General features: G+C 35.5%; 2 protein-coding genes across 2 annotated transcripts; one reads left to right on the top strand and one right to left on the bottom strand.

Annotated features, from left to right (window-relative positions):
- The first annotated feature begins 1377 nt into the window (after positions 1-1377).
- On the top strand, positions 1378-3036 carry LOC18101803 (universal stress protein PHOS34). Its single transcript, XM_006380080.3, has 4 exons — positions 1378-1827; positions 1929-2023; positions 2558-2679; positions 2810-3036. The coding sequence occupies exons 1-4, from the start codon at positions 1476-1478 to the stop codon at positions 2889-2891; spliced, it is 651 nt and encodes a 216-aa protein (XP_006380142.2). The 5' UTR covers positions 1378-1475; the 3' UTR covers positions 2892-3036.
- A 15089-nt stretch (positions 3037-18125) lies between these two features.
- LOC112328362 (translationally-controlled tumor protein homolog) lies at positions 18126-19821 on the bottom strand. The gene is made up of 5 exons (XM_024606327.2): positions 19460-19821; positions 19057-19130; positions 18849-18977; positions 18583-18740; positions 18126-18435 (listed from the first exon to the last, which is right to left on the bottom strand). The coding sequence occupies exons 1-5, from the start codon at positions 19485-19487 to the stop codon at positions 18318-18320; spliced, it is 507 nt and encodes a 168-aa protein (XP_024462095.1). The 5' UTR covers positions 19488-19821; the 3' UTR covers positions 18126-18317.
- Positions 19822-21134: the final 1313 nt, after the last annotated feature.

Genomic DNA, 21134 nt, shown 5'->3' with positions numbered 1-21134 from the left:
CAAATCATCCTTCAACATTTCATTTCCTATGGATTGGACTTCATGATGTTTTCATATATAATGCTTTCGGTCTGATGACCCGGGTCAAATTTTTAAAAAGTTAACATGGATTGATATTTTTTTTTTCTTATTTTATTTTTCAATATCATCGTTTGACATTTTTTTTTTAAAAAATGACCTTGTGGTTATCTTCAATTTATTTTTCTATCGAATTATCCTAAACTCATGATATAGGATGCAAATTTACCAGGTTAATCCAAATTAGCTGGCCTTTTAATGTCCAAATTACATGTTTACTGTGCTGGCTCATATTGGCTCACACTAGTTTTTTTCCTCATTTTTAAACATATTTTGTTCTTCCATGTTTAATTGGTTAAAAATTAAATAACATTATCTTTTTCTTTTGGATAAAGTTTTTTTTTTGGGTGTTATTGTGACTTCATATATATATATATATATATATATATATATATATATATATATATTTTCTTTTTCTTTTTTTATAATATGATTCAAATAAAACTAGCTTATTTAGTTGGTCAGGACTATAACTCGAGTAATTAATTTTTTTAAAAAATATATTTACAACACCTAAATATTTTAGTAAAAAAAATGTTAACTAAACAACAAAACACGTCCACTAGTATAGTCTTAGAAATGCTATTGCGGTTCAAAGTGCTTTTTACTTAGAAATGCTTCAAGATGATGTCTTTTATTTTTTAAAAATTATTTTTAATATCAGCGCATTAAAACGATCCAAAAACACTAAAAAAAGTGCATGTAGAATCGAGTTGATTTTAAAAAAGTGCATGTAGAATCGAGATTTAATCCGGTCATAACTCGCCTCTTAATCCATTATTTAAAAAAAAAACAAAATTTAGTAAAAATAATATTATTTTGATTCTTTTAAAAAAATCTTAGGAATGATTTGGGTTGACTCTCTTGATTTATAACTTGGATCTTATTTCAAGTCGACTCTAAAATTAGGTTTTACAATTATGATTCAAAGCCTAGGTTATTTAGGATGCTTGTATAATTGGATCATATTTTTAATTTTTTAATTTAAAAATTAATATTTTTTTAGTATTTTTTAATAATTTTGATATACAGATATAAAAAATAAAAATATTATTTTAATATTATTTTTTAAAAAATTTAAAAAATAACTTTTACTACACCTCTAAATAGCGTGGTAGTAGATCATAAAATTTATAGAATTTCTAAATATTAGTTGGACTATATTTTCTGATGATTTTGATATGCAAATATATAAAAAAATAATATATTTTTATATATTTGTAAATAAAAAATACTTAAAAAAATAAAACTCTGCTATACCTCCGGATAAGCATGGTACCGGGTCATAAAATCTATAGAATCCCCTTGCGAATAATGGAAATCCAATCTATGGCTTACATGAATATTTCACAACAGACAACACATTGATAAACCGAGTCCAAGGCCGCAATAACCTCATGGCAGTTACCGCAAACCTTCTAATATTTTTTATTTTACTTCTTACCTACTGTAATATTGTTATCTCAACATGTTTAAAGCTTGAAATATTCAAAAGCAGGGCCGGTTTTTGTTTCTGCTGGAGAAGGGAAGGAGAGCTTGTGGGCGCTAAAGCTAAGAAAACTGCGAAAATGGCTGGCACTGGGAGAAAAGTAATGGCATTGGGCATGGATAATAACGAACCGAGCTTCTACGCGCTGCAGTGGACCCTTGATCATTTCTTTGTTCCATTTGGTCAGGACCCTCCATTCAAGCTCCTAATTATCCATGCTCAACCCCGTCTCGCTTCTGTAGTAGGATTCACTGGACCAGGTATCACTTCAGTAGCGTTTTGAATTTATGAAAAACAGGGAAAGAGACTGATATGGTGTTGATTTTTGCTATTAATTAGTTAAATTCTTTTAATGATGCAGGATTGGTTGATGTTATACCGATCATGGAGGCAGATTCCAAGAAAAGAGCCCAAAATGTTGTAGACAAGGCCAGAGAAGTCTGCAACAATAAAGGGGTAATCGTTTGTTGAGCATAGTGTGCTTGATATGCCCTTTTCTTTTCTTTTGTAATTTATGTTGTTTCTGCAAAAGACATTTGAAACGATACATAAGAGATTAACATGGCTCCTGCTGGGTGATGATGTAGTTTATGTTTTGTTGAAGATAGAGGAGAATCGCTTGATTAAGATCATATTCTATCCAGTATTGATTTAATAGGTGGTTTTATGGTTTGATTTAGATTTTTGAAACATATCCTGAAAAACTATAAAGTTTTTAAATTAAAATAATGAATTGTTCATCTTTAGTGTCCTTCTAGAGATGCAGACGCGGCTACGGTGCATGATATTTGCTTACACCGCATTCATGTCCATGTTCCCAAGCGGATCCCTAAACTAATCCGCCAATCATTCAAAATTTACAATTGTTTTCTAGCATGATTTCCATCAACAGCATCAACATTTTATCATACATATGTTAATTAAGTACCGGTCTTGAATTTATTATTTCGGAACAAAAGAAAAAACCAAATTTAAGCGATTAATTTGCAGGTGAGTGATGTGGTAGTGGAAGTGATTGAGGGTGATGCTAGAAATGTCATGTGCGATGCTGTAGATAGACACCACGCATCCATGCTGGTGGTGGGCAGTCATAATTATGGAGCTGTCAAAAGGTACAGTAAAGAGCTAACCCTAATTCCATTGCAAACTGAATCTGCCCGAACCTGTTCTATGATCTTTGGAATGTACAAACATCCTTGTCAGTGTGTTGTATTCTGACAGGAAATCTTAACCATGTTTCAGGGCACTTCTGGGCAGTGTTAGTGACCATTGTGCTCATAACGCACCCTGCTCTGTGTTGATTGTGAAGCAACCTAAACACTAGGAGGATATTTCCATCTACTCTTGGATAATAATTTCACCGAAGAACTGTAATGTTCCTTAATTGGTATTGATTCTCTTGGTCATTGAATTCTTATAATCCCAGTGGATTCATGTTTTATTTGCATTTGAAGTTGATGCTTTGTGAATGGATGGCTGAGTGTATCAGTTTGCATGCTCTAATGGCATCACACCAGGTTCCTGAAGTAGAAGATGGCAAGAAAAAAAAAACCAGACTCTTCGAAGTTTGAACTGTATCAATAACAAAATCATGTAAAATTAAAAGGAAATCAATTTGTTAACATTGATTGAAGATTAGAAAAACATTTCTATCATTTAATTCTAACTTATTTTCTGTTATAAAGAATAATGTTTTAATTTTCGGAACACATTTTTATTTTAATATTTAAACCTCTTAATCTGCATTTTCTTTATCATTTAATGGAACGTATTGGTTAATTTGGAAGGGATATCATGCCCTTCAGAACATGTATCGATTGTGGCTAACGTGGTTTGATAAATCTACATTCAAATCTTAAATACCAACTGTACTTGAATATTGTACTCTTTTACTAGTTTCAAGTAAAAGATACAATGCCCTTGATGAATTAACACTAAGCAATTCACCACTTGAAGATGGTTCTCACTTCAAGATTTTTCCCTCAGTGACAATACCTCACAAATATCAAGAGTTAATCCAAACTCTCAAGTGTTTATAATTATAATTTATTTACAACAAGATTCACTCTCTCAAAAAGTAGATTGTACAATTAAAAACTATAATCTCTATAGCTCACTCAATCCTTTTTAAACAAACTCATCATTTTAATTCTCACATTTTTTCTCTTGCAACCCAAGCACCACCCATATTTAATACAAATTTCATATTAGTGAGGGTTTTATGATCTATCTCTAAATATTTGAAATATGGTGTCCTATTCGTAACCGTTTACTTAATATCAAAATACTCAAAGATAGTCGACAAATATTGATCATAAGGTAAAGACTTTTGTTTTTGATCATTTGCCATTATAAAATTCTTCATCATAATATATGGAAAATTAATTGGCCTTCTCTTAATCATATAATCGAGTTCATAAAAGTCACTTCATCAAAGTGCCTTTTTTTAGGCAAAATATTATGTGTTATGACCCTGTATAACAACCTAAGTTGTAGCAACAAATCTTAACTTTTAATTTTTACACTCGATGTAAAATCATGTCCTCCGGTATGCATAATCTCCACCTTATCATATAAAAATCCCTCAATGGTAGGGATAATCTTCATTTCAAACACATGAGACCCATCATTTGAAATACCCAAAATATTTGCTAAAATTTCACAATTAAACTCAATAACCTTGTTTTGAAGGCTACTCATGATCCTAGGTTTAAAGGTTGTTCTCATATTAGCCAAGAACATTCTAATAAGAGAGGGATATGTAGCCTTTTTCATGTTATATATGGTACTCCAACCCATTTCCTCAAATAAAGTATTTATCACAAAGGCATTTACCTCATCACCTACACCTCTTTCTATAGCAATAGATCTATTTGAGAAAATGGTCATGCACCTTTTCACATTATCACTTGGAGGTGATTGAGGATCATTGGCCCTTTTGCTCATTGATTCATTTGTTTTAAGGCGTTTCTTTAGAGCTATTGATGTATAAACTTAAAGAAATTGACTTGAAAAGATTGAGTTTTGGTGAATTTTGAGAGATTTAAGAGAGAGGTTTTGGTTTAGGGTTAGGGTTTTTGGAATTTGGAATTCTATATTTGCTGGAAAATGAGGGTAATATTTATACTATCGAGCAACTTGTTGACTGGTTTAACCTAAAGCTTGAAATTTTCCAAATTACTCTTTTGATACTTCTTATATACTTGAAAAAGGACCTTGTTTATGTAAAAACTTTGTCCAAAATATTAAGAAATAAAAGGGTCAAAATTTTAAAATTTGGGCAAAAGCAAAGGTTTCTGTCATTTGTTTCAATCAGTCAACCGGTTGTCCCGGATGTATAAACCAGTCGACTAGTTCACACGATAATCATATATTCCAAGTTTTGATCAAAACAGATGTTTTACGAGACAAAAAAAAGCCTTTTTGTTCAACTTGTAGTCTAAAAAACTAAACCCAACTGAAACCTCAAAAAGCTAATGTTCATCCAGTAGTGAAACCTCTGTTTCTCTGTTTCAACCGATCGTCTGGTTGAGATTGTATGATGAACTGGTTGGCCAATTCATCCCAGATTACACTAACTTAGAATTTTTCTGCAAAACAGATTTTTTTATGCTAAAAGGGTATACATTTTATCACTTAAACATGTCCAACTTATATACAATGATGTACAGACACAAAAATAAGACCTTAAATATCATTAGTATGTATATAGCCTAGATTCCTTCGTCTTTCGCAAAAGAGATCCTTATTTAATGACTTTGTAAAAATATCTGCAAGTTGATGTTCTGTACTAACAAACTTGAGTACAATATCACCTTTCAACATACGATCTCTTATGAAGTGATGTCTTACTTCAATATGCTTTGTAAGGGTGATCATTTTCGGTTCGGTTCGGTTTTTACCCATAAAAAACAACCAAACCGAAAAAAAAAACAGACCCGAAACTGAACCGAAACCGGCCTAAACCGACTGGTTTCGGTTCGGTTTTTGATGCCCAAAACCGAAAAAACCTATATGCATTTTTTTGGGCTTCGTAATGGGCTTTATTATGGGCTTTTAATGGATTTTTGATGGGCTTGCAATTAATGTTGATATTGTCTAATTTTCTTTGAAGATCCAAAAGTATATTTAATTTTTTAACCTCTAAATATTCATTTGTATTAAATTATTATTGTCACTCTTATGTTTATTAAGTTTTTTGGCCACTGAATATTCATTTATATGAAATTATTAATGTCAATCTTGTGTTCAATATATTTTTTACCTTCCTAATATTTTTCTGCTTCCAAAAAATTTAAATAACACACTCACAATCACACACTAATAAGTTAAAATTCAAATTACAAACCATTGCCTTCAAAGGGCTTAAAGAAAAAACAACAAATACCATTATTATAAAACACAAAAGATATCTAATAAACCTTTGCTATCAGTTGTTCCCAACAAGTTGTATATTAGTACACCAAGAAAACCCAATAGCAAGCTATCCTTTGAATGGAGCATTCTGCACAAGCATGCGAGTGAATTCCTAACAAAATCAATGCATCATCATCTACCACCAAAAAAGAAGAAACTAAACATAAGGCATGGAATATAAAATAGCGAGTGTTTTAACTGGTGAGTGACACCAGTCATATCTTAACATGCAATCATTATCATTGCAATAAAATCACCTCTTCCGTATATAAACTTCACCCAACTCACCATTGCCCAAGTAACAACATAATCAATACAATTATATGATAGATCTACATTTTGATAGCAAGGAAAGGAACACAGAACGGCTTGAAACCATAGTGGCTGGATGCATGATTTTGGTAAAAACAAGGAGAGTTTTATGAGTAAACTTTAAGAACGATCTCAGATTTGAAGGTACCATAGTTCACTCACCTCGGATACTCTTTTTTCAATGGCTGCTTCAAGACATTGTATAATCCTTTGTCTCTCAGCCTCTAATTTTACAGGGGACCCATCAATATGCTTGATATAATATTCCTACAAAAGAATCCATAAATCCATGAGCCAAAAAATCAATTGCAAAAGCGGTCATCCCTAAACAAATTTTGTTAGCACTATCAACTTCAAGAAGTATTCCATGTTTGTTAGCACTATCAACCTGTAACACAATGAAATATTTAGTACCCAAAAAACAACAAGAATAATGGGCAAGACTGAAGAGCACACACCCACCAAAAAAAGACACCAAAACTCTTACCCTTATGACAGTAGCATTCTTGCAAGCTTCATTATCAATCACAACCCTGACATAAAAAAAAAGAGAAAAAAAACTGAACAAAATGGATGTAAATCTGTTTTCACTTCAAAATCTAACATGTTGAAACTTTAGCATTGAATGAAACCTCAGCTTTGCCATAATACTCAGATTATGGTTGCAATATATCATCACATTTACGAATTCTTTCAATAAGCCAAAATAAGTGGCAATATACATGCATGCTGGTAAGAGCTGCTATGAACATACTTACAAAACATTAACACTTATATATGGCTCAAAATCAGGGCTAGACAAGTTAACAGTAAGGTTCTGCATCAATAACAAAACCTGCAAGACACCAAAAGGAATTATATACAGAGCACATCGGGATAATCAAGAAAATTAGAATGTGTACACACCAAAGTTATTTTAAATAACACCTTGATGGGAAAAATTTAAGGTCACTTTCACTTAGAAAATTAAAAAAGAAGATGACGAATCTGCATAATACATACTTGGGTGGATTCAATCTCCTAAAGAGTTTCTCATATTCATCATCCATGTCATTTGAAAAGCTCACGTTGACCTCTGTAGAAATTAAAAATTTTGAAGAGGAAAAGGCAAAAAAAACTATGAGAACAAAACCAGCCAATAAAACCAGAAGTTGGTTTCTTGAAGAAGAACCATGACCAATGACAAGGTAAATAAGAAACACACAAATCCCACATCAAAAATCCTTGAAAACTGAAATAAAACACGACTAAGCACCTCATCAACAAAAACCCATCACCCAAAAACAAAAGGAGAGGCGAGGAAATTGATGCTTACCCATTGATGCTTCTGTGATGTACTCGTACTAAACGAAAGAACTTGTTTGAGTTCTCTTAAGAACTTGTCCGATAGGCTAAAATATTTTGGAGAGGCGAGAGGGAGAGCCTCTAGTACTGGGGTGGGTGCTCTGGTTAGGGTTAGCAGAGAGGGAGAGGGAGAGGGAGAGGGGGTGGGACGGCGGGTGCTCTGGTTAGGGTTAGCAGAGAGGAAGAGGGAGAGGGGGTGGGACGGCGGGTGCTTTTTAGTATGCTAGGGTTAGGCAAGAGGGGAAAAGTTTCTATTTATACTAGTGGTGGTTAGGGACCTTTTTTTGAACCGGTTCGGTTCGGTCCGGGTTAACCGGTTTCTGCATTACAAAACCGAAAACCGAACCGAACCAGAATTTTTTCTAAATATTCTAATCGGTTTTTTTTCTCGGTTCGTGTTTTTTCGGTTAATTTTTCGTCGGTTTTCTCGGTTTACTCGGTTTTTCGATTTTTTTGCACACCTCTAATGCTTTGTATATGAGTGTTGTGTAGGGCTCTTAGATAGACTTATAGCACTTGTGTTATCACACATAATAGGGACATGGTAAAAATCAAGTCTGAAATCTTATAAGGTTTATTTAATCCATAAAATCTGAGCACACCAACTACCCGCAACAAAATATATTTCACTTCAATTGTTGATAGGGCTACTGAATTTTATTTCTTGCTAGCCCAAAATACTAGTGATGATCCTAGAAAGTAACACTAGTACTTATTCTATCAACTTTACATCCCGTAAAATCCACCTCTGAATAGCTAATTAAATTCAACTCACATCCTTTCAAATATCACAACCCTAAGTCGATTGTACCATGAAAATATCAAAAAAAATATGTCTTATAGCACTTACATGGGATTATTTTGGACATGCTTGAAAACATGCACATAGACAAACACTAAACATAATAGTGGATCTGCCAGCAGTTAGATATAAGAGTGAACCGATCATACCTTGATATTTGGTGAAGTCTACATTCTTATCATTTTCATCCATATCAAGCTTTATTGATGTTTCCATGGGTGTGTCGGCTTTCTTAACATGTTACATCCCAAATCTTTTTAGTAACTCCTTGATGTACTTGCTTTGGTTGAAGAAGATGTCATCATTTGTTTGTTTTATTTGCAATTCAAGGAAGAAATTTAATTCCCCATCATGCTCATTTCAAACTCATCTTGCATGCATTTTGCAAATTTCTTACAAAGAGATGTATTAGTAGCACCAAAAATAATATCATCAACATGTATTTGTACAATCAATATGTCATTACCTTTTTTCTTTATGAAGAGGGTGGTGTCGATTTTGCTAATAACAAAACCATTTTCAATAAGAAAAGTCTTTAAGCTATCATGTCATGCTCTTGGTGCTTGTTTTAAATGTAAAACCCGATAATAAAAATTTACAAAAAAATGGAGATGGTTAAGTGTTTGGAGGAAATCAAATAAATTAAATTGCTAGGATGGATTTTTTTTTAAAAAAAGAAAAGAGGTATAACCAAATTGTAAAAAGAGAGGAAAGAAGTGACCAAAGTATAATTAAAAGATAATGGGACTATATGGCCGGACATGTTGAGAGAAAAAAGAGCGGGAAGATTTTAGATTTTTCCTTCACCAAACTTAAGAGAAAAACACCTACATTGTCAAGCCTACACAAGTTTTAGATTACTAGGTAGAGAAAACACCTTGGACAAAGAATTAACAAGTAGTAAAGTGAAGAAATTGTGAGGGGAAAAGGGGGGAGGGGCCGGCTACAAGCATGGAAAAAGAGAGTTAAAAATCTTCAATTAAACCATAATTTAAACCCAAATTTCCTCCGGTTAAGAAGTTCTAAACCAATTGTGAAACCAATTTAAATTTAGTTAAGAATTGTGCCACCAATTTGAAGTTTGAAAAATTAGAGTTCTTGAGTGAAATTTAAGGGAAATGCAGAAATGATTGAAGTTAAGTTAATAGGAGTAGTATAAGTTGCCTTCAACATGAAATCATGCAAAAACATTAAAGCAAAAGCAATGGCTAAAAGGACAAGAGTGGTCAGCTATTAGAGCTCTAGGCGCGAAGATACGCCAACAAAAGCATACTGCCTAGAATTCAGCAGCGATTGACAGTGGCAGCCTTGCATAGGTAGAGACGAATTCGGTAATCACTGTGCGATGGTTCGTACGAGTAATTGAGCTCCTGACTTGGCATGGACGTGGGGCTTTAATCATGGACCTTCTAAGCTAGTAGCAGATGCAGCAGAAACTAGCAGTTGGGAGTTCCAGGTGGACACGCATAACATGGGTTAGTGGTGACAGTTATGGACATCCAGATCATGGGATCATAGGGGCAGAACGTGGGGCAGGACTGGGTTGCTCTACAAGCTACTAAGATCATGGGATCATGGAGGAGAAACTGCCCACTACTTCGTGGAAAATAGGCCACTAAGTTCATGAAGAACATGGGGGAGAAAGTGCTCTATTATGTCTTGAAAAATAGGGATCATAAGTGTGCCTTGTAACTCACATATCTTTGTTTATAAATAGGCTGCAAAGCCTTGGTTGTGTAGCATGCAATTCTGTGCATAGCACACACACTTCTATTGTGTAATAATTTGTTGACGAGATTAATAAATGTTGAGAGATCTTTTTGTATTCTTGGTGTGCTTTGCTTGTGTTTGTTATTTGTTTACGACAAGCAATTGTGGGAACCTCTTTGGGTGAGCAAAACATATAGTCATAGGAAACACGAGCGAAAAGGATGAGGCAAGCTTAGTCTAGTGGGGACTAGACTGCCGCATAGGGTTGGATTTCAATGTGAAGAATTTAACCCTGTGACAATTGGTATCAGAGAGTGGTTGATTCTAAGATCGTGTAACCCGATCTCATGGAAGCTATTCGAGAACGGTTGATGCGTCTTAAGACTTTGATAGGGCATGATGAAGAAGGTGAAGAACCCTATGTCATTGATTGCTTGAAGGAAGCTATGGAAAACGCCGAAAGGGTTGAGAGCTTGTACATTTCTCTTACGTCAGAATCGAATGAACGATTGGCAGCTGCCAAAGAGATGATTGTCATTTTGAAACGGGTAATAATGAACACTCCTATTGGGGTAAGTACATCTAAGCCTAAAGTGCCTGAAACGAAGTGTTTCAGTGGGGCAAAAAGTTCCAAGGAACTTGAGAATTTCTTGGGGGACATGGAGCAATACTTTAGCATTGCGAAGATCGGCGTGGCTGAACAAGTAGATCTCACCATGATATATCTCATGGGTGATGCTAAGCTTTGATGGCGAAAGAGAACCAAAGAGGATTTAAATGCTGGATGTTCGAAGATTGAGACGTGGCATCATCTTAAGCAGGAGCTGAAAGAGCAGTTCCTTTTAAACAACACATCCTGGATTGCGCGGGAGGAATTGAAAAGGTTCAAACATGAAAGGTCAGTTCATAAGTATGTTAAATTTTTCAGTTCTTTGATTCTCGACATCAAGAATATGTATGAGGAGGACGAGTTATTCAACTTCATGTCTGGACTACAACCTTAGGTGTAAGCGAAACTAAGACGACAAAACGTAAAAGATCTGTCCTCTACTATTGTTGTTGTAGACAGTTTGGTTGATTTTAAATCAACTACTAGAGAGGGCTATAAAACAGCCTCCTTCAATCTAAGGGAAGAGACAAGGAGGAAAAGAAGAAGTTTGATGGGGGGTGCATCGAAGGCTACTGTCGCGGATAAAGGTAAGGCTAAGTTTATGGGTGCACAAGGTAAGGGTACTAAACCAAACTTTACTTGCTTCATTTGTGATGGTCCTCACTTTGCTAAGGAATGTCTGAAGAGGGAAAATTTGAATGCTATTTGGGCTCGGGATAGCGATGAGGATGAGAGGGTAGTTACACACGTTAATCCTATACATATATTAAACTACTTGGTAGTTGAATCAGGGGATGTAGCTGCAAAAACACGCCTTGTTGATCAAAACCTGGTGAGGATTGATGCGTTGTAAAAAGTGAAGTTATGGTTTGTGGACAATCTGATGTATGTGAAGATTATGATAAATGGCAAAGACGTGAATGCTATACTGGATTCAGGTGCAACTCATACATTTGTGGCAGATCAGCTGGTGAAGGAACTTGGTTTGCAGTTGAGTGATAGCCATACATCAATGAAAGCAGTAAACTCGAAGGCATAGAGAATTGTAGGAATGTCTTATGATGTGTCAATAACATTGGATCATTGGAGAGGTAAGCAGGACGTGTTGGTCGTAAATCTTGATAATTACGATATTATTCTTGGTCTGGATTTCTTGAAGAAAGCTAAGATTATTTTGATGTCGTATCTCAATGGAGTTATGATTGCGAGTGAGGGATGCCCATGTTTTGTCCCATATTGCAACATTGCAACGACGAATGTTATTAGGGGGGAAAAGCTTGGTCTCGGCCATTGCTATTGATAAAGCATTACGGAAAGGTGGGGAAGTGTTTCTTGTGATAATAATGGACTAGAAAATGGACTATTATGGGGAGGTGTCGAAAGAAATTGCTAGCATGCTACTGTAATTTGAGGATGTGATGTCGTCTTAGCTAAAAAAAAAAAACTCCCACCTATGAGGGCCATAGACCATTAGATTGAGCTGGTGCCGGGAACAAAGCCACCATCTGAAGCCCCTTACCGAATGTCGCCAATGGAATTGGCAGAATTGAGGAAGCAATTGGAAGAGTTGATTGACTCAGGGTTTATCCGTCCTTCCAAGGCTCTATATGGTGCTCCGGTCTTATTTCAAAAAAAAGGCAAATGAGAGCTTGACTGGAGCCTTCGCATGTGTGTGGACTACTGAGCACTTAACAAGGTAAGAATAAAAAATAAATATCTAGTTCCTTTAATTAAGGATTTGATGGAAAGATTTTGTGGAGCCTTTATCTTACAAAATTAGAATTGCGATCGAGATGTTGGCAAGTGCGAGTTGCTGAAAGTGACGAACATAAGACTACTTGTGTGACGAGGTATGGCTCATACGAGTTTCTAGTTATGCCATTCGGCCTAACAAATGCTCCAGCAACATTTTACAATCTAATGAATGATGTTTTATATAATTTCTTAGACAATTTTGTTGTAGTCTACTTAAATGACATTATAATCTATAGTAGAGGCATAAAAGATTATGTAATTCATCTTTTTAAAGTTCTAAAGATTGAGGGAATATGAATTGTTTATGAAGAGAGAAAAGTGTGAGTTTTCAAAAACTAAAATTATGTTCTTAGGCCACGTAATTGGAGAGGGACAGGTGAAGATGGATCCACGAAAGATTCAAGTCATCATCGAATGGTCAACACCAAAGACAGTTCCGGAATTGAGATCATTTTTTGGGTTTGCAAACTACTATAGACAATTTATTGATCGCTATAGCAAAAAAAAAATTCCTCTTTTAGATCTTTTAAATAAGAATCGAAGATGGAAATGGATAATTGATTGCCAACAAGCTTTTGAGAAGCTGAAGACAGTGGTAGCGTCAACTCCAGCCTTGGGGCTGCCTGATTTCGAGAAGCCATTCAAAGTGCATATTGATGCTTCAGATAGGGCCATTGATGGAGTGCTCGTACAAGAGAGATATTCGATTGCTTTCGAGAGTCAAAAGTTAAATGACGCTGAACAAAAATACTCAACCCACGAGAAGGAGATGACGATAATGGTGCACTGCCTTGGCATATAAAGAGTATATCTGTTGGGGCCAAGATTCGTTATTAAGATTGACAATTTTGATAACACATTCTTTCAAACATAGAAGAAATTGTCACAGCGGTAAGCTCGATGACAAGAATTCTTGGCCGAATATGACTTCATATGGGAGCACAAACCGGGGAGACATAATCAGGTTGTGGATGCACTCAGCAGACGTGAGGTAATTGCTATTGTTCTTGCTATTATTCAGGTGGAGTCGGACATGTTGGGTCGACTTTGTCAAACTACTGGGAAGATGCAGCGTACAAGAAGCTGGTTGATCTTATATGAGAAGGGATGATACAGAGGTATTGGCTGGAGAAAGATCTACTCTATGCAAAAGGAGGTCGAATCTTTATGCCGAAGGAAGAGCTGCAGAAATATTCAATGACAGAGACTCATGACCCGTAGTGGGCTGGACATCCAGGTAGGGAAAGGATGGTTGCTCTTTTATCGCAAACTTATTATTGGTCGATGATGGATGACGACGTAGAACTTTATGTCAAGACTTGTCTAGTGTGCCAGCAAGACAAGACTTTACGGTAGCGAGAGGTAGGCTTGTTACAGCCGTTACCGATTCTAGACAAGCCTTGGGTGTCGTTTTTTATGGACTTTATAATTGGGTTTTCGAAGGTGGATGGCATGAATACTATCATGGTTGTTGTGGAAAGATTCACCAAGTACGCAATGTTTGTGGCTGCCTCGACAGTATATACAACCGAAGTGGCCGCTGAGTTATTCTACCGCAACGTAGTGAAGTACTTTGGAGTACCTTCTGACATTGTAAGATATCATGATGTGCGATTCACGGGCAGATTCTGGACAACATTGTTCAACATGATGGGAACAAGGCTGAAGTTTTCCACTGCCAATCATTCGCAAACTGATGGGCAGACAAAAAGGATAAATGCTTTGCTGGAGGAATATTTGAGACACTACGTGACAACGATGCAACGAAACTGGTTGGAGTTGCTGGATAGTGCACAATTTTGCTACAATCTTAAAAAATCCTCGGCAACAAAAGCAAGTCCGTTTGAGCTGGTTTTGGGAGCACAACCTTAAACTCCTACTGGGATTGCGGTGCAGAAATCTGGTGGGAAGAGTCCAGCAGCGTATAGGTTTGCGATGGAGCGTAAGGAATTTTTTGAGCAAGCCCAAGATAGCTTGCGTAGGGCAAGGAAAAGGATGCTCAAATACGCCAACCAAAAAAATAGACTATTGGAATTCAGCGAGGGTGACAAGGTGTTGCTCAAGTTAACTCCACAAATCTGGAAGAAAATTATGGGGAAGACAAAGCACCGAGGGTTGGTGCCAAGGTACAATAGACCTTTCGAAATCAACTAGAAGGTGGGGGCTGTCGTCTATAGGTTGAAGCTGCCCGAACGGCTAAAGCTTCATCCTACTTTTCACGTAAGTTACTTGCGACCATTTCACGAATACCATGAGGACCCAAACCGAAGTAAGTGGCAAAGAGCTCCTCCTACAATTCACAAATAGTTTGACGATGGTATCGTCAAGATCATAGATCATCATTGACTCGGCCAATATAAGAAGAATCAACAAACTGAGTTTTTGGTAAAATAGAAGAAAAACGCAGAGGTTTCGTGGAAGAAGGACACAGATTTATAGCAATTTGAGGATCAGGTGCAAGACTACCTCATGTCTATTTTAACGAGGACGTCAGACTCTTCTAATGGGGGTGGTTTGTTAGAGCTCTAAGTGTGAGGATACGCCAACAAAAGCACACTATCTAGAATTCAGCAGTGATGGACAGCGGTAGCCTTGCATAGGCATAGATGAATTCGGCAGGTAGCGTGTAATGGTTCGTACGAGTCATTGAGCTCCTGACTAGGCATGGACGTGGGGCTTAAATCATGGACCTTCTAAGCTAGCAACAGACGCAACAGAAATTGGCAGTTGGGACTGCCAAGTGGACATGCAGAACGTGGCAGTTATGGACATCCAGATCATAGGATCATAGGGGCAGAATGTGGGGCAGGACTGGGTTGCTCTATAAGCTACTAAGATCATGGGATCATGGAGGAGAAAATGCCCACTACTTGGTGGAAAATAGGCCACTAAGTTCATGGAGAACATAGGGGAGAAAGTGCCCCATTATGTCCTGAAAAATAGGGATCATAGGTGTGCCTTGTAACTCACATATCTTTGTCTATGAATAGGATGCAAAGCCTTGGATGTGTAGCATGTGATTCTGTGCATAGCACACACACTTATATTGTGTAATCCTTTGTTGACGAGATTAATAAAAGTTAAGAGATCTTCTTGTATTCTCGGTGTGCTTTGCTTGTGTTTGTTATTTGTTTACGACAAGCAATTGTGGGAACCTCTTTGGGTGAGCGAAACATATAATCATGGGAAACATGAGCGAAAAAGGTGAGGCAAGGCTTAGTCTAGTGGGGACTAGACTGCCATATAGGGTTGGATTTTAGTGTGAAGAATTTAACCCTATGACAATTGGTATCAGAGAGCGGTTGATTCTAAGATAGTGTAGCCCGAAGTCATGAAAGCTATTCGGGAACGGTTGATGCATCCAAACTTGTACAAGCATATCGATTTTGGATTCTTTAACTTGATTAGTACCTTTATGAGTTACTTCTAAAGCATGCCATATATATAACTAGCATTTTTACAAGATGATATTTTCTTAAACTCACTTCTACTCAAGGCACAATACAAAGTGTTCATTGCTTTAGCATTCATAGAAAAACTTTTTATCACCGTCGATATACTCACTTCTAGGTTTAGGAATCGCTATATTATTTTCAATCTTTGTAGGCTTGTGATGTTCATTTTCAATAGATAGCTCTAGATCATAATCAATAGATTAAAGATATATAATCATCCTAGCTTTCCAAACATAATCATTGCCATCAAAGAAAGGTGGCCGAGAGATAAATGCTCCTTCATTTTGAACATTATAGCTAGTGGTTGTCATTTTAGTCAAGTCTAAGCAAACTTATATATGTGAGAACTTTTTAACGTGGTATGGCAAGCCTACATCTACACCTCAAGTACCAATCGTACTTGGGTATTGTATTCTTTTACTAATCCAAGTGAAAGATATAATGTCCTTGATAAATCCACACCAAGCAATTACACAACTTGAAGATGTTTTCTCTTCAAGATTTTTCTCTTGGTGACAATATCTCACAAATGTCAAGAGTTGATTCAAACTCTCAAGTGTTTACAATTATGATGTGTTTACAACAAGATTCACTCTCTCAAATAGTAGATTGTAAAATTGAAAACTATAATCTCTATAGCTTACTCAATAGCACTTAGGATGATTGAAGGTGTGTAAGTGTAATGAATTTAGAGTATGTTAGGATTGATGATTTCTAGTTGATTTTTCTTTTGGAATAGCTTCTAAATCATGTATGTTCAGAAAATCTTATTTATTTTGCATAAAAAAGGGCTGTATATATGTTTCCAAAAAAAACTAGTCGTTTATAGTCATTAGAATACCTCTGACGGTTAAAGCGAACAACCGGTTCAAATGACCACATCATTTAGTCGACCGGTTCCTGCAAAATTCTCAGGTGTTCATCACGGATGAACAATGGTCGGCTGATTCACTTGATATGCTCAGTAGGTCGACTGGTTCAGTTTAAAAACCAGTTTTGTCAGTTTCAAACCTGGTGAAACTTGAATCAATTAAAAGTATATCAATCCTATTTATGTATGCAGTGTAAAGTGTGTGAGTTCATTTTAGTTTGCTATTGAGTAAGATTAAAATTTTAACAATAAACATTAAAATGAATTTTTAAAAACTAAGTCTTCATTTGCTTTGCTTCTTGGACTTGTTGATGAATTTTCTCGTTCAATTCCTTATACTTGTTGATATAATCTTCATATAGACATGTTAAAACTTAATCTCGTCCAAGTATATCATTAGTCTATTTTATTTTAATTGTTAACATCAAAATACATAAAATATTAATATGTAACCCAAACAACATGATCATCTTTTTTTTTTAGTGTGAATATTATGGAACTGTTTGAAAGGTGCAGAGATATCGCAATTCCATTGCAAATTGATCCTGCTTTGCTTGATGTTCTGGAACGAAAGTTCTTGTCAATATGCTATCTTCTGATTGGAATCCTAAAGATGCTGCAGGGCAATATTGGAGTGTTGACCACATCCGGGCATCTGATCATTATTTCTTAATGTTCTATTCTTGGTGGACCACATGAAGCTTTGTGAACATACAGTTAGTGGATCTCACTACCAAGTACAACAAAGAAACCACTACAAAAAATTATCGTTCACAGTTAAGAATTTATTAGCACCCATTTGAGTCAAAACATGGTACTTCAGCAATACAAGTACACTTCTGAGCAATAGCTATGCCATCCACTCATCGGCCGCCTCTGGAGCACTTCACCAGTAAACTTTAATTACAGAGGTTGCACAAAACATCTGAGATCAAGCTCTGGCAGTAATTCACTAGGAAACTTCAATTGCAAATGGTTGCACAATAAATCTTCGATCAAGGACTAATACAAAAGTTCCTGCTACTGCCGTAGGCAGACAGTTCCACACCCAAAAGGGCTGCTAATTTGCCTTCAAGGCATCATACAAGAACCAAACAAACAGTTGCGAGCTCCAATCAGATAAAACATGCAAAAATTCTAGTCGCAATAGAAAAGCATAATTTTTTTGTTGTCCATTTTAAATAATGAGACTGGTAAGGATGCTTGCAAGTAACACTGTAAATCAAAGAAATGGAGAATAGGCAGAAATGTTTTTGAGTAAACTTTTGGATTGACACATTAAATTATTTGTCAAGCAAAACATAAATACCCATTAATGAAGAGCTCATTATAGTTAACAAACAATAATTAACCCAAAATAGGAGGCACAAATCCTCAAGTCCACCAGCACATAAGATAGAAAAGGAGGCATTCAGGGATAAAACTAGAACTAATAAAGCAAGCAATTGCACTTTGAAGCCAGCTATTGGCACTTTTTAGCACTTGACCTCCTTCAAAGCATGACCAAAGTACAAAAACGTTGGATCGGTGGCACCTTCTTTGTAGTAAGCAAGGACCAAAGCACTATCATCATGCATGCTCTCCCCCACAAAGCTGCAAGACAAGTGCAGACTCGTAAATATCAATGAAAACCATAGAGCATAAGTTGGGAAAAACAAATTGAAAAAAAAAAGGACCTGATAGAAGACCACATCAAAGCAAACAATAGATAAGAGCATCAATCAATTAAAAGGCACTTACAATTGGAAGTCCTTGATCTTCGAAAGCAAGAACTTGGTGGCTCCCTCAATGTTTTTCTTAAAATGTTCTTTGTTTTCGTCATCGAGTTTCTCCGACAACAACTTGATAAATCTCTTCATATAAGTAACAAACTGCTTCTTGTCAAAAGCAGGTTGCTCCTGAAAATTTCGACCAACCAAACTTTTTATCAACTTCTACCCCAGAATTTATCATTCAACACTCAAAAAACAACTCGAGACATTCAACAAATAGCACAAGAAACTCACCTGGAGCCTAAACGTGTCAACAATGTCAACCACCTTGACAGTTTGGTCATCAACACCTTCATCCTCATCGCCTCCTTCAGCAGAAGGATTAGCGCCAATGTCTACGTCGACAGCTCCTTGAACAACCCACTAAACACAAATCAACTCAACATCAACAACCTGAGATTCACAGTCTAACTAAAGCAATAAAAAATTAAGTAACACTAACCTTTCCTTCAGCTTCCCACAGTATCCCATTCTCAATTTCCTTGTAGGGGAACGAGTCCGAGAGAAGCTCATCACCTAATAAAAAACCACAAACAACCACGTCAGTCCAAAAAAAAAACCTAAATATTCCATGACTGACAGTCCTCATCTACCCGCAAAAACACAAATAAATAAAAACCCATAAATCATCTTTACAAACAATCAAATTAAAAAACAAAAACCCATCCAAGATTTCAATCAAACCAAGCAACAAAATCGCAAACCAATACTATTTTTTTATATTAAAAAATCGCATCAGGGTTATTAGATCCAAAATTCACCACGAATATAAAACTTCCATGCATAATAAACGGACAGACGGATCTGAGAAATAATAAAGCAAATAGAAAGACCTACGAAATTACCAGAGAGAAGATCTTGATAGACCAACATGATTGCGCAATGGAGCTTCTACCTCTCAGATCGATCCAAGGACAGACAAAGGAGAGGAGAGAGCAAGAGAGACCTGGAACGGTTTCGGGACAGGATGTATTTATAAGCGAGGGTTTCGCAGAGAACCAGGATTAATCAATTGGGACTGTTAAATTACAATAAAGTACGTTAAAGATTGTATAATGCCCGATGTGTCCTTGTTGTAGGGGATTTTTTTAGTTTGGGAGAAGTGAGGAATTTGTTCTTTTTACGGTAACACAACTTTATGCGGAATAATCCGACCGAAAGTCGATGAATTTTGCTCGAGAAAACATTTCGAGGAAAACTCACTTTAATGCTAAATCTAATTGTATTTTAAATATAGTCTTAATATTTTCATTCAGAAAATCTCTTGGAAGTTAATGAATATTGATTTAAATGATTTTGATTTACTTGGATATTTTTTTTTAATTAACGTGGGTGTCCGGGTTAAATTGCGCGCATCTCAACTAATCCTACGGGTCTTGAAGTTAACGACCATGTAAGCCTCTAATGACCCTAAAATTTATGAGACTCAAACTGATGACCTCTAAGGAACACTTAGACAATATTTTAATATACAATAATTTGAGTTAATTCTATTTTAGGTTTGAAACTTCCATTAAAAAAAAATGATAAATTTATTTAAAATTAATCCTGAAATAATTAAACTAACTTGACTTTTTAGAAAAGTGATTGTTTTTGTTTAATTTTTCATACTAATAGTTATTCTAAATAAAAAGTTAGACATAATCTATGTTTTTTTTTTTTTAGATTTGATGACATGTTAATTAACAATTTAAGCTGTAACTTGTATAATTATAGAATACTCCAAAAGGCGTGGGGAAACACTGTTAATATATATTATATTATTATAATTATTATATTATAATTATAATTATAATTATATTATATTATAGAACTGTCTTTTTCTTTTTCTTTTTTTATTTTTTTTTTGTTTTTTTCAATGATTTTTTATTTTTTTGATTTAGTTTGTTAATGTTAAATTTTTTTTATTTAGTTATCAGACTTTCATGATACGGATCCCGTGTTTGATGGGTTAACCTGGTTTGACGAGTTAACCCGGATTTTTTTTTCTTTTTAATTAGTTTTTTTCGTTTAGTTTAGTTTGTTTTAATGTTAAATTTCTTTCTATTTAATTATCAGACTTTCATGACACGTATCCTAGGCTTGACGGGTTAACTTGGTTAGATGGGTTAACCCAGTTAATTCTGGGTAAACCCGTCAATTTTTTTTTTCTATTTAGTTATCAAACTTTCATGACGCGAATCCCAGGTTTGACGGGTTAACCTGGTTTGAAGGGTTAACCCAGTTAATTCAGATTTTTTTCCTTTTCTTCATTAGTTTTTTTCTTCCAATTGGTTTTTTTTCTTTTTTTTTTCTTTTTAATTAATCTATTTAGTTATCACACTTTTATGACACGACCTTATAGCCAGACTCACATCCAATGCTCTTGGGTCCGGTGTTGCAGCCAGACTCATTTAAATTTAAGTCATGTAAGTTTAATATTATTATTAATATTATAAATATTATTCTTGGGTCAAGCGTTGCAGCTAGACCCTAGGCTTTTGGGTATATCTTTGCAGAAAGACCTAACACTCTTAGATC

Source organism: Populus trichocarpa, chromosome 8, assembly GCF_000002775.5.
Source record: "Populus trichocarpa isolate Nisqually-1 chromosome 8, P.trichocarpa_v4.1, whole genome shotgun sequence".
Classification (NCBI taxonomy): domain Eukaryota; kingdom Viridiplantae; phylum Streptophyta; class Magnoliopsida; order Malpighiales; family Salicaceae; genus Populus; species Populus trichocarpa.
This window is presented reverse-complemented; position numbering and strand designations above follow the sequence as displayed.

Bases quoted from the DNA above. Each gene is read 5' to 3' on its own strand.
- LOC112328362 (XM_024606327.2), bottom strand. From the start codon at position 19,487: ATGTTGGTCTATCAAGATCTTCTCTCTG. The intron at 19,131-19,459 runs GTAATTTCGTAG...GTTTTTTATTAG, and splicing joins CTATCAAGATCTTCTCTCTG to GTGATGAGCTTCTCTCGGAC. The intron at 18,978-19,056 runs GTTAGTGTTACT...ATTTGTGTTTAG, and splicing joins TGTGGGAAGCTGAAGGAAAG to TGGGTTGTTCAAGGAGCTGT.
- LOC18101803 (XM_006380080.3), top strand. From the start codon at position 1,476: ATGGCAGTTACCGCAAACCTTCTAATATTTTTTATTTTACTTCTTACC. The intron at 1,828-1,928 runs GTATCACTTCAG...TTAATGATGCAG, and splicing joins AGTAGGATTCACTGGACCAG to GATTGGTTGATGTTATACCG. The intron at 2,024-2,557 runs GTAATCGTTTGT...ATTAATTTGCAG, and splicing joins AAGTCTGCAACAATAAAGGG to GTGAGTGATGTGGTAGTGGA.